The sequence below is a fragment of the Capricornis sumatraensis genome, chromosome 8 (genome assembly GCF_032405125.1).
Source record: "Capricornis sumatraensis isolate serow.1 chromosome 8, serow.2, whole genome shotgun sequence".
Taxonomy (NCBI): Eukaryota; Metazoa; Chordata; class Mammalia; order Artiodactyla; family Bovidae; genus Capricornis; species Capricornis sumatraensis.
The window spans coordinates 26,306,452-26,329,690 of NC_091076.1; the positions used below are offsets into that span (position 1 = coordinate 26,306,452).

The following is a 23,239-nucleotide window of genomic DNA, read 5'->3' on the forward strand; positions in this document are numbered from 1 at the left end:
GTCCCCAGCTAGACCAGGAGGGCTTGCTGGCCCCTCAGCTTCCCTCAGCAGGTCAGCACACTCAGCTGTCTGCAGCCCTCTAGAGCAACGGTCCCCCACCTTTTCTGGAACCAGAGACCAGTTTTGCGGGAGACGGTTTTTGCACAGGCTTTCAGGATGATTCAAGGACATAACCTTTGTCGTGCACTTCATTTCTATTGTTGGTACATCAGGTCCACCTCAGGTCATCAGATGTTAGATTCTGGAGGTTGGGAACCCTTGCTGCAGAGTCTGGATGCTGGCTGGCCCTTGGCTCTGGACACAGAAAGACCCGCCTGCCCCGCCTTCTACACACACAGGCTCCGTGACTTGATGTTGTAGAGTTGAGGGGATTGTCTTGTCTGTCGTGATGACTCATGGTCCCTGATGCAGCCTCCTGTTCTCAGGAGTGAGGGTGCCCGTTTGCCCTCTGTCCAGGGATTCGGGGGTTGCCAGACAGGCCGGGACTGCTTCAGGTGCCAGCAGCCACTACAGATGAGTGCCCGTTTGCTGCTGGTCATCTGTCTTTGAATATGTTCCTTGAGGAAGGCCAGCTAGACCTGCGTTTGCATTTCAGCCAACCTCAGCCCCACTCCAGTACTCTTACCTGGAAAATCCCATGGACAGAGGAGCCTGGTAGGCTGTGGTCCATGGGGTCGCGAAGAGTCAGACACGACTGAGTGACTTCCCTTTCACTTTTCACTTTCATGCATTGGAGAAGGAAATGGCAACCCACTCCAGTGTTCTTGCCTGGAGAATCCCAGGGACGGGGGAGCCTAGTGGGCTGCCGTCTATGGGGTCACACAGAGTTGGACACTGAAGTGACTTAGCAGCAGTAGCAGCAGCAGCCCCTGGGCAGGCTCATCACAACCTGAACTAAAACGCACAGCAGGATTTTTTATTCTTTCTGTACTGTGTGTGTGTTTTTTTTTTTAAGTTATCAAAAATCTATTGGGATGCATTCTCATAAAAGAGTGGAACAATATAAAAGCACACACAAAATCATCCTTGGCAGTTTAGTTTCTGTTAGCGGTGTGTTCTTATATAAATAATCAACCTCTGCAATGCCTGTTGGGGGAGGGGGGGCTGCACCAGGACCCCCAAGGCTGTTGGATTTGTTACACTGCTCCGGGGCAGCTGTTGATGATGGTGGAGCTGATGTAGTCTTGCTCAGAGCCCGCCCAAGGCCGTAATTTTTTCAAGTCGAAGTATGGTTGTATCACCTCCTCATGTTAATTTCAGGTGTACTACACAGTGATTCAGTTATGCACACATGCACAGATATATATTCTTTTTCAGCTTCTTTTCCCTTATGGGTTATTATAAAATACTGAGTTCCCTGTGCTATACTGTAAGTCATTTAGGGCCATAATTAATTAAAAGCAGAGTAAATTCAGTTGGTCTCACCGCAGACAGCTGTGGGCGGGAGCCCGATCAGCAGACCCCTCACAACCTGATCTGATCCGGCCCCTGGTGGGGAGGCTGGGGGATGCTGGGATTTTGTTCCGGGCTCTGGCTCTGCAGGGAAAGAAAGCCTGCAGACGGCCACCTCCCCCACCTCCTCCTTCCCTTCCCTGCCCCCCTCCCTCCCCACCCAGCCCCCATCACTTCTCTTCTTTCAACTCGCAGGTACTTTGTGCTGAAGATTTCTGCAGGGATTGAGTATCCTGGTGAGATCAGGTGGCCACTAGCCTTCTGCCTCTTCCTGGCTTGGGTGATTGTGTATGCCTCCTTGGCGAAAGGAATCAAGACTTCAGGAAAAGTAAGAGTCTGGATTTACCTGAGAGGAAGCTCTGGGACACCCAGGGCTGGTTGTGTGGTGGAGCAGCCGAAGGGCACTGGGAAGACAGTCAGGGTCGTGGGTGTCCTTCTCCTTCTGGCCCTGAGTAGCTGTGGGGCCCTGGGCAAGTGACTTCACTCCTGTCTGTAAAATGGGATAATAGCACCTTTCTGCCCAGGAGGTTTTAAGGGTTAAATGAGACATGTTCTCAGGGCTCCTAGGGGATGTCGGGGGCTCAGTGACGGGTTTCCTCTCTTTCCTGTCGGGCCTTCCATTCAGTAGATGGGAACCCCTGATATGCTTCAGTCACTCCCCTCTCTTTCCTGTCGGGCCTTCCATTCAGTAGATGGGAACCCCTGATATGCTTCAGTCTCGCTTTCTGCATCTTGGTCTGGCTGCTAGCTCAATCACTGCTCCTCCCAAGGAGCTGGAGTAAGATCAAAATTGTAAAGTGGATTCCTTCTCCCACTGCTGACCCCTCTGCGTTTCATGCCTTTCTCCTGTCCGGAGCCTAACACTCTCCCACCCCACGTGCCCCCAGCAGTAAAGGGTGATGGTCCTGCCAGCGGGATATTTTTTTTGTCGAGCACATGCTTGGCCCCTCTTGCTAGGTAGTCATTTGGCTGGTCCTTTGGAGGTGGTGAAACCCCTACCCCAAGCTCAGTTCCAGGGCACAACACGCAGGCCATGTGGGTGACCTCAGGACACACTGGACCTTGTAGTAGGGTCCCAATGTTTCCTGTCATCTTCCTGCTGCTTTAGGAAAAAAAAAAAAACATTAAATGGTTAACCAATTGCTTTGATGACAACCAATAATATTTAATTATCTTAAGAGTCATTTGCATGTTTCAGAGTGAAACCCAAACTGTCTCAAAGGCCTAAGGAATAGAATGTGATGGTGGACTCTGAGTCCATAGGCTGTGGAGTTTGACAGGGTCCAGTTGTCTGGGTCAGGGCTTAGTGTGGTCACAATGAGAAGCAACCAGTTTGGAAGGATCAGGCCTCACAGGGCCAAGGGTCTGTGCCAGCTTTCACCTGCTGGGCATGCTTCCCAGCCCCCACCAGGCCCCCACCCGACACCCATCAGCGACACAAAGCAGTCTGTCTTCTCCCAAACACGTGGACAAGATCCATATGAGGCCTCTGGTGCCCTCCATGTAATCTGGTTCCGCATGGGCCCGAACGGTGGATTCTGGCAGCTTGGTCAGGATCGCCTGAGCCAGGTGGGGCCCTTAAGTGACATCAGGTGGGGAGAGAGCCGGCCGGGGTTCTAGCCCCCCAGCCCTTCCCATGGTGTTTTCTGTGTAGGGACATCTCCACTTGGGCCATGAAACCTGTCTGAGCTACACATTTGCCCTTAGCTTTGATTTATCTCTTTGCCAGTAAGTGGAAAGCAGATTTTCTTTATCTTAGCTATTTCAGGAGCTACTGGTTTTCTCATTTCCAAAGCAAAGGCAGTTGGACTGGGTGATGTCTAAGACTCGCTGGCTCTAAACACTTGCTGGCTGAGATGCAGGCACTTTTCCTCTCTGACCTCAGTTTCCCCACTCCGTAAAATGAGAGCTGGGATCACGTGAGCCCTGAGGAGCCCACTGACTCTGAATGAGTATTATGAGACTGGAGCAATTGTTTTTCTAGGGCAACAAGAAAATGGGGAAAATGTTAACATGACCTTGACAGTAACGTCCCATGAGTCCCGAGGGTTTCCGAGTCTCCTCACCTTCTGTGACTTGGAACTGAGCTTCGAGTGGGAAGAAAGGGCCAGACAGGAAGTTGCCTAGCAAGAGTGACCACACCTTTGCGCAGCCAAAATCCAACTGGTAGGACCATCACTTATAGCTCTAAATGAAGAGAGGACAACTTCAACCATAATCAGAGGTCAGACCGGTCTCTAGCAGGATAGGCTAGAAGGTATGACGGGTGGGAGAAGAGGTGATGGTGAAGGGGATAACACCGCCTTCTTGGTGACCCGAGGAAGGATGGCCTGCTGGCTGTAGATTCAGACCAGCCTGAGTTCAAATCTCGTCTTTATCACTTTCTAGTCGCGTAGCTGTGGAAGAGCTATTTAACCATTGGAACCTCAGTTTCATCATCTGTAAAATGGGAATAACAGTACATACCTCATAGAGCTGTTCTAAGATTAGGTGAAAGTTGCATACCTGGCATATAGTGAGCTCTTAATTAACAGTAGCTCTTTTCAGTTTTGTGGTATTGATTGATTGAGTGGGTACTGTGCCATACTGACATCTTGAAAGCAGCAGCTCTGGTGGGAAAACGGGAAGAGAAAGGAAACTTTGTTGCCAGGCAGTGTACTTCACTTAGTGCATTCAATCTCCCCAACCACCTGCTAGGTAAGGACATTTCTTCCCATTTTACAGATAGAGAAGCTGAAGCACATCAAAGTAAATTGCCTGAGGTCATACAGCTGTTAAGAGGCAGCCCTGGGGTTTGAACCCAGGTGTTTCCCTTTAAAGCCTAGACTCTTTCCCCTACATGACATCCTCTCCCAAGAAGAGTCTGTTAGAAATATGGAAGTGCAGAATTCTGGACTCATCATTTGCACTGAGGGGATAAAAGTACCCCCACCATGAATCAGGACCCTTGCACTCCTGCCCCGTTCTGCCATCATCAGTTCTTATTGCCAGCTGGGCAAGTCCCAGGAGGCACTTTGTCCCTTATTCCACATCTGCAAATTCAAGGGTTAAGGTATATTTTCTCTTAGACTGGTCTTTGTTTATCAGTCTGATTTTTAGGGGGATGGTGTCAGAATCAGTTCTTGGCGTGATGTAGATGTTAATCCTTGGTGCCAGATATCATGGCCTCTCTCTCTGAAATGAGGATTTTTGAGTAGTTCTCAGCAAGTAAGCTTTTCTTTTAGGTTTGCTAACTTATCTTTCTGCTTCATTGAGAAAGATTTCCAACTAGGGATCAGTAATTAATTTTTTAAAATGAGGAATACCGCCAGAAATAATGTGTCCTGATTTATTTTCCTGCCCTGGGGTGTGCAGATATTAATCATGAAGCTTTGTTTGGAAACACAGCTGCAGGTCTTCATTATAGCAGGGTGCTTTGTGATGGAAGTTCCACCAAGACTGTCATTTCTAAGCAACAGAGATGTCCTTCTTCTCTTTCAGCAAGATAAGCTCAGGTCCTCTTGTTCAGGGTCCTAGGAGATAAGAGTGGCTGGTTGCCTTCTATGAGACCTCAGTCTCCCTTTGAGAAGCTAGAATTCCTGAGTTTGGTGCGACCAGCAGGCAGCCCGAAGGTCAAATGCAGCCCATCTGACCTCCGGGGCTGCTCTGCTGGAGAGTTATGGCAAGGACACGAAGCTCGCTTAATTAGCTGGCACGGCCTTGGGAGGGAGGTGGCCTTAGCACCTGTTCAGGGCTCCCGATGTGAGGACGATGCTGCCAGGTGTCAGGCCAACAGGCTCGGATCAACCCGTCATTGTCACTCCCGCCAAGTATAATTCATTACTGTTCAAGTTTAATGCCTCTGGCAGTCCATCCTGAAACAGGTGCGTTCTGAAGTCCCCACGACACAAGAAAACTAGCTGTGATAAAACCTCCATGGACACCTGACTCACATTGGAGGCATCCCCAGGATTTAGACATGAAACTGTGCACCCTTTCAGATCACGGGCAGTCCCCATCAACAACCTGAGTGCATCATTCCACACACCAGGGCCTGATCTGGTGAGGCGGACAAGTGCCTAGTGTGTGAAATTTAAGGCAGTGTTCACTCTCAGGTTCCCGCACATGCAGGGTGGGCCGGTGAGAACAAGTGTGTCCTTAAATTGAGGCAAGGGTGTTCCCTTGCCTCACCCGAGTCCCTGCCTCTCACATCTCTGATCTGACTGCTCAAGGACTGGCATTGAAAGGAAGGAAATAGGTTTTGGAGTTAGAAAATGTCAAGTCTGGATCTTGGCTCCAGCTGGAAGACCTTGTATGAGATATTTAACCCTTGAGCGAGCCTTAACCTGAGCTTCAGTTTTCTCCTCTGTAAAATGGGACTGCAAAGAGCTGACCCATGGCGGGAACTCCAGAAACGGTTGTGCCCAAACCATCTCCAGCAATCAAACGGGAGCAGCGTCTCAGGCGTTTAGACCGGTGCTCGTCTTGGGGTCTTCCTCCTGCTAGCCCCCACTGTTTGCATCATCTCCCTTGGCCCCTCCCATCCGCACCTCGCACCAGCCCCACGTGATCAGGAGGTGAGAAGGATACTCCTTAATTGTCACCCTGCCGTCTTGGGGTGGGGAGGTCAGACTGCTCAGGGCCCCGCTGGCCCCTCTAGCAATCCTCCCCTCAGCCCCATCTGACAGAGGGAGGACAGCCTGGGTCGTCCTGCACGAGTGATTTTCTCCTGAGACATCAGATGCCTTTGAGTTTCCCTCTGTGTGTGGAAGGGGAAGGAGAGAAGCAAGTTTGGGGGGATAGGAGGGAGCAGGCCACCCCCTCACAGTCCCTGGTAATGCTAGTGCCTCGGGGCAAGGACAGACGATGGACCATTGTCACGGGGGAGGGAAGAGGCCCCTGGTGGGTGGTGAAAGCTGTGTGGAGACAAGACCAGCCCACGCCTGGTCTACAGACAGGAAGACTTTGGCCTTGACAAGTAATTGGGTTTAGAAAGTGAAAGTGGCTGAGTCGTATCCGACTCTTTGCGACCCTATGGACTACACAGTCCATGGGATTCTCCAGGCCAGAATACTGGAGTGGGTAGCCTTTCCCTTCTCCAGGGGATCTTCCCAACCCAGGGATCGAATTGGGTTTAGAGGAAGAAATACCTCCTCTTCTTTCCTTGACCTGCAGCCTGTCCCATTCAGCCGAGGGCACCTCTGCCCATCAGCTGCTGAGGCCAGAACCTTTGGGGTCACCTTGAAATCCTCCCTGCCTGTCTCTCTCATGCCACATGAAATCGGTCAGCAAGTCCTGCTGCACAGCATATCTGGTTTCCGACCATTTGTCCTGGCTCCTCTGAAGTGCCCTGGGTGGACCCACTGCTGTCTTCTGCCTGGGTTGCAGCCATAACCTCCTAACTGCTCCCCCTGCAGTAAAAACTCAATGTAGCCTCCGGGTGACACTTAAAATATTAGACTGTGTCACTGCCCCAATCCACCCTATCTTCACCCTCGCGCCTCCAGGCCCTACAAGGTATGGCCCATCCCTGCCCGCCTCCCCTCCCCCGACCTCCTCTCCCACGGTACTCCTGCCACACTGGCCGCCTGGCTGCTCCTAGAAGGTCGGCACACTCCCTTCTTAGGGTCTTTACTCCTGCGGGTCCCTCTGTCTGGAATGTTCTCCCGGATATCCATTTGGCTCACTGTCACTTCCTTCAAGTCTTGGGCAACTTCTCAAAGAGGTCTTCCCTGTCCACCCTTTAATACGGCCATCTTCCCAGCCGACCTCCCCAGCATGTGCCTGGAATGTATTAGATGCTCAAAAATATGTGTCCAAATGTACACATATGTGTGTATTTATTGAAGAACTAGGTCACCTTGAGAGTTTTATCTTTATCTCAAACTGTCTCCAAGCCGTCCTTCCTAAGTCCTTGGGTCCGGTCTCGGCCCCTGATATCCCAGTGGCTGCTGGCTGGAGCCTCCTGGCAGGCCCTGGGGTCTGCGCAGCCTGTGCATGAGGAAGGGGGCTCTGTCTCCCTCCTGGGGGCAGGCCAGGGGTGCCCAGGAAGGCAGACTGTGGGTGGGCACAGAGGGGCTCTGAGCCCACGGTGCCTAGTCTGTGCCCCCTCCCAGTCGTGGATGAGGGAGGCCTGGGTGGTCAGGGATGCGTGCTGGACCTCATCCTTCCAAGTGTCGTCTGATGCACTTTGGGATGTAACCTGCTCGTGACCTGAGGGTTGCCAGGGTCGTTAAATTCAGGACTGGTGAGTCGTAAGCAAGATGCAAGTGGCACTTCTGTTTCCAGGGCCCCCGGGCCTGTTCTGCGTTGTCTGGGTTGTCCCACCCTGCTCTTCTAAAGCCCCATGAGGAATATGCAGTCGTTATCACCACTTTGCCCATGTGGACACTCAGGCTCAGGGAGGTTGAGTCACTTCCCCAGGTGGCCCAGCTCGTAAATGGTGGAGCTGGGACTTGAGCTCGGGGAGTGCAGAGTCAGAGCTCTCCCAGCCCGCTCTGCTCTCGTCTACTGGGTCCTGGTCCCAAGCCCGTCCTCCACTCCGCGATCTGGCCGACAGAGAAGGAAGGTGCTTCCTCCTCGTCCCTGTTCAACCACAGCCCCCAAATTCCGTTGGTGTTATTTCCCAGATGTTTCTTCGCTCTGCTGCTTCCCTTTGTCCCGAGCCCAGGCGCCTCCTTTGGCTCGGACGCAGGGCCTCCCTGACCTGGCCCACGCGTCCAGCACCCCTCGGCTCTTAGCCTCAGCTGCGTGCTGTGCTCCCAGTGAGTTTAGGGCCTGGCCCTCACCCCTGCCTTGCTCCCTTTCTTCCCTCGCCTTCCCGCTGGGCGTCACCTCCTTCACGTTGCACTCGGCCTCTAAGATCCAGCCCGTGTGTCATCTCCATGCATCTTCTCAGAACTCCCGGGTGGGGCTCAGTTCCCCGCCCTGGACTCCACAGTGTCCTGTTTGGAACTGCTTAGCCATTATTCAGACGTTGGCTCTGGGTCTCCTAGGTTGAGTTCCTTCACCTTTATGCATCTAGGACCTGGCACAACTCCCAGGTCATAGTAGGCCCATGATAAATGCTTGTTGAACTTAACTGCACTTAATAACCATCTGTCACTAATCACGTGCTATGCTTGAGGCCCATTTAATCCTCACAATTATTGTTTTTCAAGAAAGGTGCTATTATCCCATTTACAGATGCAGAAATTAAGATTCAGAGAACTGAATAGCTTCTCTAAAGTCTTATAGCTACTCAGTGCCAGAAGGGCAATTTCATTTAAACCTAAATATACCAAATTCTAAGATCATGCTTCTTTCATGTCACTGGGCTGCCTCAGTTAGTGAGTGTGCATAAATAAGGATGGAAAACTTTAGCTAAATAAATTAATCTCTAATGGTGGGATTCGGGGCCTCAAGCTGAGGGTGAGCTAGGTGTTCAGGAGGAAGAGGGCATATAACACTTCTGGCTCAGTCGGTTCTCAGGGAGTTAGCCACTTGTGAATCACCCTCACAGCCTTGGATGTCCCCCTCGAGACTTTATTTCTAGCTCTCACTGACTCGCCTTTGGTCTCAGTGTTTTTACTGTGTCCCCCATCCTGGAAGAGTTTGGGGGAAAATAGCCCGCGAGGCGCCCGTGTCCAGATGATCACACTCTGCCCCTTTGCTGCGCCTCCGCTCACTGCTGCCCCCCCGTGGTGGTTTCTGCAGGTGGTGTACTTCACGGCCACCTTCCCGTACGTTGTGCTCGTGATTCTTCTCATCCGAGGCGTCACCCTGCCTGGAGCCGGCGCTGGGATTTGGTACTTCATCACGCCAAAGTGGGAGAAACTCACAGACGCCACGGTGGGCCTCCGATTTCATTCATCAAGCGCCTATCAGGGGAACAGCACAAGGGGTTGTGTCCCACTCTGGGACTCGGTTTAGCAGAAGGGGTCAGACCTCCTCTTCCTCGGGCAGCTCACTGTTAGCCTTTACAAGCTCCTGATGATTTTGAAACGTTATGTACTCAGGAAGTTTTTAATGAGAAGTGAGCAGCAGGGGGTTTCAGATTCCTGGAACAGTGGTCTTACATCTGGGGTTGCTGTGGAGGTTGAAAGGAGGAACGAAATTCCCTTAATAGCTTTGGGTTGCCTCATGCCCCTTATCTGTTGCTAATTATAGTGTGTTGGAAATGGGTTTTGCTGGTTGGAAAATAATAGCACTTAGACAAACTGCAAGCAGTTATAATTTAAAGGGCTCAGATAGATTTATAAGAGCCAGCAGACACTTATACTTTCTGTTGGCGTATTCAGTACAGGCATATCTTACTCTAAAATCCCCTAGAACTCCATGTGAAGGGGTGATTGTTTAGTAAGAAATGCATTTTCTCTCCTTAAAGAAAATTCTGCTTTTCCAGAAGATTTTAAGAAAGCAGAGCTAGAATTGAGTTTGCACACAAAGAAAAACCTCCAGATAATGGCAGCTTAAACAAGAGTTTGTTTTACTTGGAGGTGCTACAGCAGTCTAGTGGTAGACAGTCAGACACTGGTTGGGTGGCTCCGTAGTGTCCCAGGCTCCTTTTCGCCCCACCACCCTCAGGGAACAGCTGCCATTTGGCTGCCAGAGCTCCAGCCATCACGTCAGCATTCCAAGTAGCGCAAAATATTGAGGGAAGGGAGAGAACACCTTCCTTTTCTCTTTAAAAAGAGAGAAAGCCTGGAAGTTTGATATAACACTTGATTTTTCTCATCATTGGCCAGAAATGAAGTCAGATATCTTCTCTCGGGTGTGCCTCCCCTTGATTCCGGGAGATGGTCATTTGGCTGGATGTATGGCTGCCTTAAATAAAACCGCAGTTTGTTACCAAGGAGCGTGAGAGAATAGAGGCTGGGGTAGGCACAGACTTTTTGCCAGCACATACCTTGCATATGTTGAGCACAACTTAAAAGCCAGATTTAATTTATAAAAATGATAGGAAGTCATTATCAAATCATGTAAATCTCTAGCTCAAACTCTTGAGTTGCCTTCTGGAGTTTTATGAGGACGATTAAATTGCCAAGACAAACAAGAGGTGCTGTCAGGCAGGTTCAAGGAGGTCGCACTGTAAACTCCATTGTGTGGTGGCAATGGAACATGCTTTGCTTCGATGGGGTGGGCTACAGAATTTCAAATTTTTAGCAAATTGTCATCTGTGAGAATGTCAGCTGTAAAAAGTTTTGCTTTTGTATCCCTGAATATTTTTGCTTTTGCAAATTGTTTCTTATTTTGAGACGTTTTATAACTGAAGAAAGGGCTTTCCCCTTCTGCATAGTTTTATATGGTAGGGCTTGCCAGCATGAAATGTGTACCTTTCTCACCGAGTTCCTCTCCTTTGATTAGAATGGAGTTAGGGTCTCCCAGCTCAGTCACTGCCTCTTTGGTTTCCAGTGCAAATGACTGCGTATGTTTCCCACTTATGTTGGTGCCAAAGTCATCCTGTCCTGATTGCCTCCCTGCCTCCCAAGCCTCTGACCATGTGGCACTGGGAACCTCCCCTCCCCCAGACCAGCCTCCTTCAGTGACCTTGAATCTTCCCCTTTTTTTGCCTCCCAGGTGTGGAAAGACGCTGCCACTCAGATTTTCTTCTCTTTATCTGCTGCATGGGGAGGCCTGATCACTCTCTCTTCTTACAACAAATTCCACAACAACTGCTACAGGTATGTGGAGGCATGTCCAGCCCCAGAGGTGGCTGGTGAGCGGGACTAGGGCCTGGGGACAGAGCCTTGGGCTGAGCTACCACATGCCTGAGGCCACATCCTCACGTTTCACCTGAGACAGGGCCAGACAGCTGCCTCTGGAGTGGAGGAAACGCCCTGCTAAGGCTGAGCTGCTGGCTGCTGGTGGCTGTCCCACTGTCTGTGTCCTGGGATAGTCATTTGTGAGCTCTCTAGTCCATGGAGACAGCTGTATGGCAGTAGTTGATGAAATATGGTCATACGTCCACTTGATAGACATTTTTCCGGTAAGCCCTATGAGAAATGCAGTGTGGTATAGTCGAAGAAGTACCATGGTGGTGGTTGTGTTAATTAACTCAATAGTGGGAGCCTGTTTCATGCATATGTTTATCAAATCATCACATTACATACCTTATATATGTTAAAATATATTACACTTTTGTTTGTCCGTTAAACCCAAAGTTATGCAAACTTTGAGTCCCCTCCCAGGTTTAAGAAACAGAACATCAGAAGGTGCTGGGGCATTGGGAATCTACATTTCCAGACAGGATCCTCAGGTGGTGCTGGTGCAGGGTGGCACTTGGATGGGGGGATATTAGGGGGCTCTGGGACCCCGAAGACACGAGACAGTCCGTACAGCCCCTGGAGGAGGTGACATCTGATAGTTAAATCTGTCTCTGACAAGCAGTAAGAAGATGAGGTTTGTTCTCTTGAAGGGCTGATTAAAAAAAAAAGGAAAGCAGCTTGGAGTCAGACAGACTTGCGTTTATATTATGACTTCACCATTTATTAAGACTCCAAGACATGGGTAAGAAACTTCATTTCCATGAATCCATTTTCTAATCTGTAAAATGCAGATCATAATATTTTGTTGAGGGTAAGAGATATTGTATACAAAATTCTCATGGCAATATTTTACACACAATAGGAGCTCAGTAAATAGCAGTAGCCATCATTATTATTTTTAATCATGCTTGAGCTCTTTCGTGAACCAAGAGGAAGAGATTACATGTAAGCTGTAGCCTAGGTTGGCTGGGATGGCCTCACACAAGTGCCATCTCTGTGGGCCAGATTTCAACAGGAGGAGGGCATATCTGCAGGTGGGGCTGAGTGGGGCTGGGGGTGACGGAGATACAGGGGGAGCAGGCTGACGGCACTGCTGCAGGGCTGGGCTCATGGGGACGAGAAGGACTTGGGGCCTGAGAATCAGCTGAGGAGAGAGCCTTTGTGTTAGTCTCTGGGGGGCTGTTGTAACAAGTAGCACAGAGTGAGTGACCTAAACAATAGAAATTAACTTCCCCCCCATCTGGAGGCCATAAGTCCAAGATCAAGAGGTCAGCAGGATGACGTCTTCCGAGGCCTCCCTGCTAGGCTTGCGGCCGGCCGTCTTCTCCCTGAGTCTCCATCTGGTCTTCCTGCTCACCGCGCACCCTTATCTCCTCTGCTTATTGGGGCCTCCGTCATATTGGATTAGCGCCCACTCTCATAACTTCCTCTTACCCTAATTGCCTGGTTAAAGTCCCTGTTTTCAAATACAGTCCCATTCTGAGGAACTGGGATGGTGACTTCCACATACACATTTGGGGGCCTGCAGTTCAGCCCGTAACAGCTGGTATGCCAGACTAAGGAGTTTGAGTTTCTTTGGTCATAGCTGCTTACTGACTTACGACCCATGAGAATCAACCTGAGCACCCTCAAAGGGGGAAGCGTGGCTCTGTGTTGTGTTAGAAATGAGGCTTTGTGGTGTGGCAGAGGGGCAGGAAGACTGGGTTCAAACTGGAACTTACTGTTGATGAGCCCATTACCTTCCCCTGGGTCTCAGTTTCCCCATCGGTAAAAGGCCCTGATGCTGGGAAAGATTGAAGGTGGGAGGAGAAGGGGATGACAGAGGATGAGATGGTAGGATGGCATCACCAACTGGATGGACATGAGTTTGAGCAAGCTCCGGGAGTTGGTGATGGACAGGGAAGCCTGGCGTGCTGCAGTCCATGGGGTCGCAGAGAGTCAGACACGACTGAGTGACTGAACTGAAACCAAAGGGCTGGATGAGGCAGATGGTGTCCTGAGCCCTTGCTTCCTGCCAGGCTTTGTGTGGCCCAGGCCTCATCTGGTTCCATCCTCACAAGCTGTGAGCGAGCTGGGGTCACTGCCGCCATTTAAAATAGGAGTGGAAAGAAAGTGACTTAGTCAAGGTCGTGCCTCTGGCGTGGAGAGAGCCAGGACTGGAATTTGGCCCCATGGCTCCATCTAGCCGCGACCCTCCTTTTGGGTCTAGGATGCAGCCTAGGAACTGCAGCCACATGGCCAGCAGAGGGCGCTGCCTCTAAGCTGCTGGCCTCTCTCCTCCCCTCCAGGCTTGTCCATTTAAGCCTGTGTGCAGGAACCCCAGGCTGTTCTAAGGTTTGGTGGCGTTGGGTGGTCCCGCTGCCTTCTCTCATACGTGGTTCCTGTCCCAGATTCTGCAAAAGGCCCCCATCCCTTCAATTTCTGCTCTGATGGACAGACTTACTCTGCCATTGCCAGCAGGGGAGACCTGCTTCTAAGCAGAGCTTTATTCTGGTGCTTATACACTCAGCCCAAGGGAGCCTGTGGTCAGGCTGTTTCCTTGCGAATAAGAGAGAGCAAGACCAGCCTACAGTGAGCACCTGTTTAGAAATGGGCGTAGGCACTGGTGTCCAGCAACACACTCGTGTGTCCCTCCCCTGTCCCTTCCTCCGTACAAAGCACAGCTGATGACGGACCTGTCCCTTCCCCCCAGGGACACGCTAATTGTCACCTGCACCAACAGTGCCACAAGCATCTTCGCCGGCTTCGTCATCTTCTCAGTCATCGGCTTCATGGCTAACGAACGCAAGGTGAACATCGAGAATGTGGCCGACCAAGGTACCGTGCGGCCGTCACCCTGCTGTTGTGGGCCAGGTTCCACTTCGCATCCTGAGCTTCTCACTTGTGCTGCTGTGCTAGGAAGCTGTCCTTCTGGGGCGGGCTGGAGAGGGCGCAGCCTCGGTCCCCCTTTGTGGAGGGCCCCGGAACAACTGAAGCAGCCGGTCCTTACCTAGAGGGGTGGCTATAAAAGCCCTTTCCTGCTTCCCTCTCCTGTCTCTCTCTTTTAAAAAATATTTATTTATTTGTCTGTGCCAGGTCTCAATTGTGGTATCCAGGGTCTTCATTATACCACGCAGACTTAGTTGACCCATGGCGTGTGGGATCTTCGTTCCCCAACCAGGGACTGAACCCACATTCCCTGCATTGCCAGGCTGATTCGTAACCTCTAGGCCACCAGGAAAGTCCCAGTCCCTTTCCTGTTTTAGCTAAGCTCTAACCTATGTAAGGTCTCTACCTGTTAGGCATATGTAGAGGATTTTCTAAGCCAACCCGCGCTCCTGCAGCTGGTGTGGCCTCAGCTGGCCGCAGGGTGGCGTCCCTTGCCAAGGGCTCTGCAGGCACTGAGCTAATGCTTATTAATAAGAGCAGCCTTCTGCTGACGAAGCACAGGTTGTAAGGTCTGACATGCTCTCAGGGACTTCTGCTTAGTTAGCAATGCGGACCTGTGGTGTTTTCCCCAGCGGGTGGAAAGGTTGGACGGTGGAGGGAAGGATGTGGGATAAATGTTTACTCTCTGCCCTGGTGATCCATCTGTTAATGGGTAACACTTGCGTGGTCTCTGTGGAGTGTACAGAGGGCTATCATTTTTTAAAATCTCATTTAATCCATATTTCTAGCACAGTATTTTGTAGAGAGAGGTAATACTTTTACTGAACTTTTTATTTCCACCCAGCCTCATTCTACGCAGGATTTGTGTGTTGAGCGGGTTTTGGTGACAAAGGGATTTCTTGGTGGCATCGTCTGTCACTAGGGTCACCCTCTGATCAGGCGTTTAGGAGATGCCTCGGGGTCAGGACCGCGGCTGGGGCCGTGGCTGGGGTGGATGGGATGGGACTGTCTGTGGGCTCTAGACTGCCCAGACTGTGGGCCTGTCTTGTGGCTTCTCTGGGCAGTTGTCTTTCTTAAGGAGCTCACTCCAGACCTCAGATAATGGCTCAGATGGCAGCACGGGAGAGAACTGAGCCTCAGCTCTCCTCCATGGTGGGCTGCTGTCTCCCTGCGGATAGGGACTCACCACTTCAGTGGTGCTGATAGCAGGCTGCGAGCCTCCAAGAGTTAGAGAACCAGCTTGTTCCTGGGGGACCAGGGGTAGTTCTCTCTCCCTGGAGAGAGTGTTGAACGACCAGGGATTTTGGTCCTGCAGCAGTGCGCTAAATTGAAGGTCCCAGAGCTGAGCCAATGCCCTTCCCTGGTTGAAGAGTTTAAAACTCCTGGGGAGAAGGGACGTGGCAGGGGTGGGGGATACGCGGATGGGGAGAGAACTGAAGGCTTTGTCTTCAGGGTGCCTGTGACACCCAGCTGTCTGTATTTCCTGCCAGCAGGGTACCTGGAGCAGCTGGGTCCTACCCCACTTTCTGGCAGGTCTGAGGCGTTTCGTTATTCTTGAGACATTACTGAGCTGTGAACCGGTGAGCCAGTTGAACCAGTGGCTGAGTGGTCAGAGATAGTGATTCCTGAGACATGGCCGTGTTAATTTGTTCTTCCAAGCACTTTCCTACCCCAGGAAAGGGATGTGGGGCCCAAGTTGCTAAAACCCAAATCAAATTTTTATTTTCCTTTATGTACAAAGCATCACACAAATGGTCTGGGTTTGCCTCTAGAATTTGCCCTTTCTGGGTTTTTCTCATTTCCTCTGATTCTAACAGGGAGAAGAGCTCTTCTCATGGATTCTAACATGTTGTGTTCATACAGTGGACCCTTGAACAAATCAGATCTCAGATACGGGAGTTAGGGGTGCCGAACCTCCGAGCAGTCAAAAATCCAAGTTATAATTTATTGGTCAGTCCTTTGTAGACACAGTTCCTCTGAATCTGAGATTGCTTTGCATCCATGGATTCGCCCAACTGTGGACTGTCTTGTATTTACTACTGAGAAAAATCCATGAATGGAGCCTCGCAGTTCAAACCTGTGTTGCTCAAGGGGCAGCTGTACTTGGCAGTTTCTCACTGTAACCAGCAGACCCACCAGAAGTGGGTCTCATCCCCCAAGGGGGAGGGGCAGGGGCCCTTGAAGTCTTCTCCCAGACCCATGGGCAGCTAACCCTGCTCATTTGAACTCACATACTTTATCGTATGTGATTTGCAGGCTTGTCTGGTTTCCTTTGGTATAATGGGGGCCCTGTAGAATACAGGACAGAGGTTTGGGGTCAGGCCTGCATTAGGTGCCAGCCCCATGCCCTCCTTGCTAGGTGACACTGGCACGTGAACGTTCACTTCATTTGTGCTGATCCGGCGTTAGTAACTGTGCTTTGATATTCAGCCCAAAGCTGGTTCTCTTTAATGACCTAACAGTAGTGCATTTTATTTAGAGCTCCCTTTTAAGAGAGGCTCAAAGTCACTACCTCAAATCTTGGCTGTATCAGACTGAGGGTGACTGAGGGTGGATTGGTATGAGACCAGGATGTCTTCTGCTCTTACGATGGGCACAGGGAAGGGGGCATGGTCTTAGGCATCGACTTCAGAAAAGCAGCTTCCTGGGAAGTCAGCCTGTTAGAGGCATGTCCCAGCCATCTTCACGGCTCCCTGGGGAGTGCTGACTCACTGTCAGAATCCTGCCCAGAGCCCTGCCCAGATGCTCACCCACCGGCAGCAGGGCTGGATGAGACGCAGCAGGGGAGCACAGTGCGTGTAGATTTCCGGGGCCTGCGTGGTAACTCCCCAGTAACCAGGCCACTGGGAAGTGCCGCCCTGGCTCCCTCACCCGCTCATAGTACAGAGAGCCTGCTGATCGAGATGAAGGGACCATCCCACCATCTGTCTGTCACCTGGAAGCCAGAGCTTCCAAAGGCGCAGGGTTCAGCGCTGCCTCCTCTGAGGACGCATACATGTGCAGCAGGTAACCAGCAGAGTGAGCACTCCCCGTGGCTGCAGGCCATGCTGGCTCCAGAGCCCCTGGTTCTGTCTGCAGCGGCTCTCTAGGACCAAGGAGGCTGTCACTGGAGGTCTCTGGGGCCCTGCCCGAGTAGCTGGCCTGCCGAGCCCCTTTGGGCCGCTTTCATGGGAAGAGCCCTGAGTGAAGGGCTGTGGAGAGAACTCAGTAAGCACAGACCATTATTCTGAGCCCTTCACTAGTATCAGTACTCTTAACGTTACAGAGATTCCCTGCGAGTGAGTGAAATGAAAGTCGCTCAGTCACCCCCAACTCTTTGCGACCCCCATGGACCATACAGTCCATGGAATTCTCCAGGCCAGAATACTGGAGTGGGTAGCCTTTCCCTTCTCCAGGGGATCTTCCCAACCCAGGGATCGAACCCAGGTCTCCCGCATTGCAGGCGGATTCTTTACCAGCTGAGCCACAAGGGAAGCCCTAAGGGTAGGTACTATTATTAAGGTGAGGTGAAGTCGCTCAGTCATATCCGACTCTTTGCGACCCCATGGACTGTAGCCTACCAGCCTTCTCCATCCATGGGATTCTCCAGGCAAGAATACTGGAGTGGGTTACCATTTCCTTCTCCAGGGGATCTTCCCGACCCAGGGATCAAACCTGGGTCTCCCACATTGGAGGCAGATGCTTTAACCTCTGAGCCACCTATTATCCCCATTGTATGGATAAGGAAACTGAAGTGTGTCCGGAGTCTTACCCAAGTCTTATCTAAAGTCCTGCAGCTAGAAAGAGGCAGAGTGAGTCTCCTGGTCCCGGGGGCAGGGGAGCCTGCTCTCCAGCTCCTGGGCTTTGCTGAAAGTGGCAGTACTCTGCCTCTGTCAGACACACCGGCCTCACCCAGGGAAAACTCCACCGTGGCTCAGGCAGTCCCTCTTCCCGGACTCTGCAAAATATTATAAACATATATTTAAAAAATCCACTCGCTAGCCATCTTGGATAAACGGAGTTTTTTGAAATGATGCCTTTACTCTGTGTAGTAGGGAGGCCACCGAAATAGAAACAGGCCAGGTATTTGGAAATCCTTCTCCACCCTGAAAAGGCAGTAATGTCCAAATGGCTGGAATCCTGTTAAAGCAATCAGCTGAGGTCCTCCGGCAGTGGCCATTTTAAGGCCTTCTTGTCCACTTTAGGAGCCTAAACTGAACTGGCTTCCTTGCTGTGCTGCATTTGAGACCAGATTTGAACTGCAGTTTAATACTGAGTTTTCTTTTATGGTTCACCCAGGGAGTCTTCAGAGGCTGTTTCTACTGTCTGTTCAATAAATGCATCAAGTTAGGGTATCTTAGGCATTCCAGGCTTTATATTTTAAATACCCAAAGCCCTAGGCAACATTAGGAGCTAACAATCTGATAAATTCCAGTTGGAAAAAAGGGCTGTTATGACTGAGTTATAAAAACTCCAGGTGCTGCGATTTCTGGCTTCCAGACGTGCCCTGGCTGTGGATTACCTCAACATTCCCTGGTCTCTGCCCATTATCATGTAGGTTTCTACTTACAGGGAAATTCACAACTGCCGCATCTTTAACCATCTTCCCAGTGAGGCCATGAGGCAGGTAGGAATGGCTGGCAGGGTTTTATGTTAGCAGAGAAAAACGCAGCTCAGACATCCTCTATCAAGACCACACTCGATATTCTTGGGAAGACCCAGATCAGAGCTGCTAATTTCCAAGTTCCTTGTCTGCTCCTAAGAGCTAATATTCTGAGAGTGTTGTTGATGTGTGAGGCACTGGTCTCAGTGCTTTCCCTGCACTTCCTCATTTGTTCCTCGTGACTGTCCTATTATGAAGAACTATTGTTATCCTCATTTTACAGATAGGCAAGATTGAGGCTTATAGCAATAAACTAACTTCTCTAGGGCTGCACAGTTAACAAGTCATGGAGTCTGAATTTGGACCCTGAACTGCCTAGCCATTAGAGCCCAAACTCTCTTAACTTTTGTGTTTCCCTCATCCCTATCTAATTACCTGTGGACTGATACAGCCCCATGTTTACCAAGCCTTTGTAGGGCAAGATCCTAAAAGCATTAGACTGATTCATGTTTTGTATACACGGCTTTGCCTGGAGGAGTGACTAAGAAGAAGGGTAACAAAAGGGGGAAATGATGTCATTCTGGGAATGTTTAACCCTGATAGCAGGGTTTCTGAATCTCAGCACGCTTGGATAAATCTTTGCTGTGGGGGCTGTGCATTGAAGGATGTTTAGCAGCATCTGGCCTCTACACACTAGACCCCAGTAATCATCCTCCAAGACATCCTGGTTATGAGAATCAAAAATCCTGGTTATGAGAATAAAAATGTTTCTAGACATTGCCGTATATGCTCTGGGGAGCAAAATCTCCACTGTTCTAGAGGGTAATATTACATCCTTCCTCAACCCATTAATATAGACATGGAGGTTTTTGTGTTTATTTGCATGGGACACAGCCTGGCCGTAGTGTTGGGTTGGTCCTGAGTCTCTGCTTTGCCACTCTTTTTGAGCCTCTCCTATGAGTTTCCTGAGATGTGGACCTAATTCCTCCGGTCCTTCCCTTCAATTAGTTTGAGGTCTAATTGGGGAAATGGATGAAGAGGAGTGAAAACATAGGACACAGAAGGAGCAGCTTCTCCTGTAAATGACTCAGGACTGCCATGGAGAGAGGATCCTGTGGGCTTCCAGGAAGAGGGGTCTTGGAGCTGGACCTGCCTGGAGTCATCTGTCTTGTTCTTTCCAGGACCAGGTATTGCATTCGTGGTTTACCCAGAGGCCTTAACCAGGCTGCCCCTCTCTCCCTTCTGGGCCATCATCTTTTTCCTGATGCTCCTCACTCTTGGACTTGACACTATGGTGAGTGTCCCGTTTTGACCTCTGCTCCAGTCCTCCTTCTGAAGACCCCTCTCCTGGGGCTCTGTAATCCAGCCTGTGGCAGGGTTTGGGGGTAGCATTATCTCAGTGTTTCCTGAAGTGGTGGGTAGGGATGGTGAGGTACCTGGCCAAAGCTCAGGATAACCTTGCATTTGTGGGTGACTTAGGTGATGGTGCAAAGGACCTGTGCTCTCTCCCTTTCCTTTTTCCGTGCGAGTTTTACTTATGTTCTTCCTGCTTTGGTGTCCTTTTGCTAAAGCGATTTCTGTGGGGCCACATAAGGGAGAATAATATGAAGTCAATTTTAGGGAAATTGCTCTGGGGCTGAGACTACTACAAATCATGCTGACAGGTGCTCAGAGTTTAGTAGTTGGGTGCAAGGAGGGTTTTTTCCCTCAAGTGGAAGATCAAATGCGATGTAAACGGGAGGAGAGGAATTTACATCTCATGAATACAAAGTGAAGCTTAAAGTGTCCTAGTGGATGGATGTGAGTGCAGTCTCTGGACGCTGGAGACATAGCTCTAAGGTTCACATCCTGCTTAGATTCCACTTGTTGACCTTGTGGGTTGGACCCCAGCAAGATCCTTTAGACTCATCAAGGGAAAGCAACCCCGAAGAGCAGTCCTCATACCAGTGCCACTTGGCCTGGTGGGAGACACAGAGGACTCTTTTGAGCCTGTGGGGCTGGGCAGCGTCTCAGGCGTCCCTTCTCTGGCATCATTCCAGTTTGCTACCATCGAAACCATAGTGACCTCCATCTCGGACGAGTTCCCCAAGTACCTGCGCACTCACAAGCCGGTCTTTACTCTGGGCTGCTGCGTTTGTTTCTTCATCATGGGCTTCCCAATGATCACTCAGGTAGGACGCCAGCTGGGCACAGGCTTAGGATGGGGGCAGGTTGCGGGTGGGGCTGATGGCTTTTCCGTCTCTTTACTCTTAACTCCCAGACCTTAGAATAACAGCCAAACCATTGCCATTTTCAAGCAGATGGCACCAGTCCATTAGAGATTCTGACCGCAGAGGGAAATATGTCACCTTGGCTACGAACGATACCTCTAGTATCTTCATAATTGAGATGTAGCCTTCTTGAGCCAACGAGACAGGTGTGTCCTACTTGAAGAAAATGAAATACGTGGAAATCCAGCTTCACTGGCCAGAGGCATTTCCACTTGATTACTTGTAATGTTCAATATCTATAGTCACTGGAGTTTCTTCTGGTCCTGAGTGTCTGGGAAGATGAGTGTTTGCTCACCTGATGTATATGTATATTGCTTTTGCTGTCTCTCTGACCTTGCGCAAGTCACCACGTTGGGCCTGGGTTCCTTCATTTGTAAAATGATGGATTGAAAGGAGATGGTCTCTAAACCTCATGTAAGAGTGGGGTAAAGATACAGGGGGATGTATGAAGACTGCCCATTGACAGATGTGTGAGGACTGCCCATCGACACCTGAGGGTCCTATGGAGGTCAGTCACATGCAGGTGCATGGGTAGAAACGGCCATCTGTTGCTTCAAGCAGAAATGACGCAGTCTGGCTCCTTTTACATTTACATCTTCGAATGTGTGACCTCTGCCTTTGAAGAGTCAGATGTTAAATCACTTTTCTGGGCTTGTGCTATTGATGAGCTTGGGAGTCTCTCAAGAGACTGCTTTGCTAATACAGCAAGGCCGCTGGCTTACTTGACCAGAGTTAAGTTGCTCCTCTCCGGGGGAGGGGGGAATCCTTTGACTCCTGTTGGCACGTGACCCTGCTCAGGCTGGAAGGACTGGCTGCTGGAAGTGGGACACAGCCTGGATCCAGGCCCACTGACGTTGCTTGTCTCTCTTCCCTGCCAGGGTGGAATTTACATGTTTCAGCTTGTGGACACGTATGCTGCCTCCTATGCCCTCGTCATCATCGCCATCTTTGAGCTCGTGGGGATCTCCTATGTGTACGGTAAGGGAACCACTGAGATGGATGCTGAGGCCAAACTGAGTGTCGCTGAGGAGTCTGTGGCTGGCAGGTTTCTCCTATTTAAGAAGACAAGGCAAAGGCTTCATTGCAGCTATTTAGGAAACAGAGCTGCACCTTTATTTCCAAACTTGCCTCAATCACTTGGATCTAAAAGATGACCGATGGTGAAACTTTGTTATCAGAAACTGCTAGAACTGGGACATGCCCTTGACAAGTAACTGTTTAATGCCTGTGGATGGTGGCCAGACTAGGGGGGAAGAGGGAGACTGCTTTGCTCCTGTGAAAGTATTTCAGGATCTTGGTAGCTATAGTCTTCATGCAGCTTGAGGTGAGGAGTAGCTTCATTGGTGGTCTCCTGATACTAGTGAGAAAAAAGAACCTCACAGATCCTTGTGTGTGTGTGTGTGTGTGTGTGTGTGTGTGTGTGTGTGTGTGTGTATGTGTTAGTTGCTCAGTTGTGTCCGACTCTTTGCAATCCCGTGGACTGTAGCCCTCCAGGCTTCTCTCTCCATGGAATTTTCCCAGTAAGAATACTGGAGTGGATTGCCATTTCCTTCTCCAGGGGATCCTCCTGACCCAGGGACTGAACCTAGGTCTCCTGAGCTACAGGCAGATTCTTTACCATCTGAACCACCAGGAGAGCCCCATCATAGATTCTTAGACTTTATTAGCATCTTGGGAGCCTGTGATGCAAGATCTCAACCCCAGATTTTCCCAGGAAGAAACTTCCAATTCCCTGACAAATCAACCCTTCCTATCAATGGCACCCCACTCTAGTACTCTTACCTGGAAAATCCCATGGACAGAGGAGCCTGGTAAGCTGCAGTCCATGGGGTGGCTAAGAGTAGGACATGACTGAGTGACTTCACTTTCACTTTTCACCTTCATGCCTTGGAGAAGGAAATGGCAACCCACTCCAGTGTTCTAGCCTGGAGAATCCCAGGGGCAGCGGAGCCTGGTGGGCTGCCATCTATGGGGTCACACAGAGTTGGACGTGCCTGAAGCGACTTAGCAGGAGCAGCAGCAGCATCACCATAGCAACGAGCATCCTATAATCAGTGGGGCCAGTCTCAAGAAGAATAGGAAAAATTAGCAGATGCCATCTTTTCCCTTCCTGGAGAGGTGTTTGTGCTTGGCTGGGGGGTGGGGTTGAGTTTCACCGGGTGACCTCTTGAGCCCCTCCTGTGTACCGCCACTCTTATGGGGTTCAAGGTGGTGCTGATGTCCTTGTGCCTCACAGGGACATCCCTAATATAGATAAGGCCTCTATAGTAAATACCGTATTTACTATAGAGGAAAAATGCCAAGTCAGAAGACCCATCTGTATTTCAAAACCGAAAAGTGAT

The 23,239-nt window shown here is 50.4% G+C and overlaps 1 protein-coding gene across 1 annotated transcript in view; it reads left to right on the top strand.

Annotated features, from left to right (window-relative positions):
- Nucleotides 1-23,239, top strand: part of SLC6A5 (solute carrier family 6 member 5) — a 51,015-nt gene that overhangs the window by 15,627 nt on the left and 12,149 nt on the right. The window contains exons 6-12 of the mRNA XM_068977037.1: nt 1,648-1,780; nt 9,127-9,261; nt 10,990-11,093; nt 13,870-13,994; nt 19,809-19,921; nt 20,667-20,798; nt 21,776-21,875. Coding sequence (XP_068833138.1) covers nt 1,648-1,780; nt 9,127-9,261; nt 10,990-11,093; nt 13,870-13,994; nt 19,809-19,921; nt 20,667-20,798; nt 21,776-21,875 — 842 coding nt within the window. The remainder of the gene's footprint in view (nt 1-1,647; nt 1,781-9,126; nt 9,262-10,989; nt 11,094-13,869; nt 13,995-19,808; nt 19,922-20,666; nt 20,799-21,775; nt 21,876-23,239) is intronic.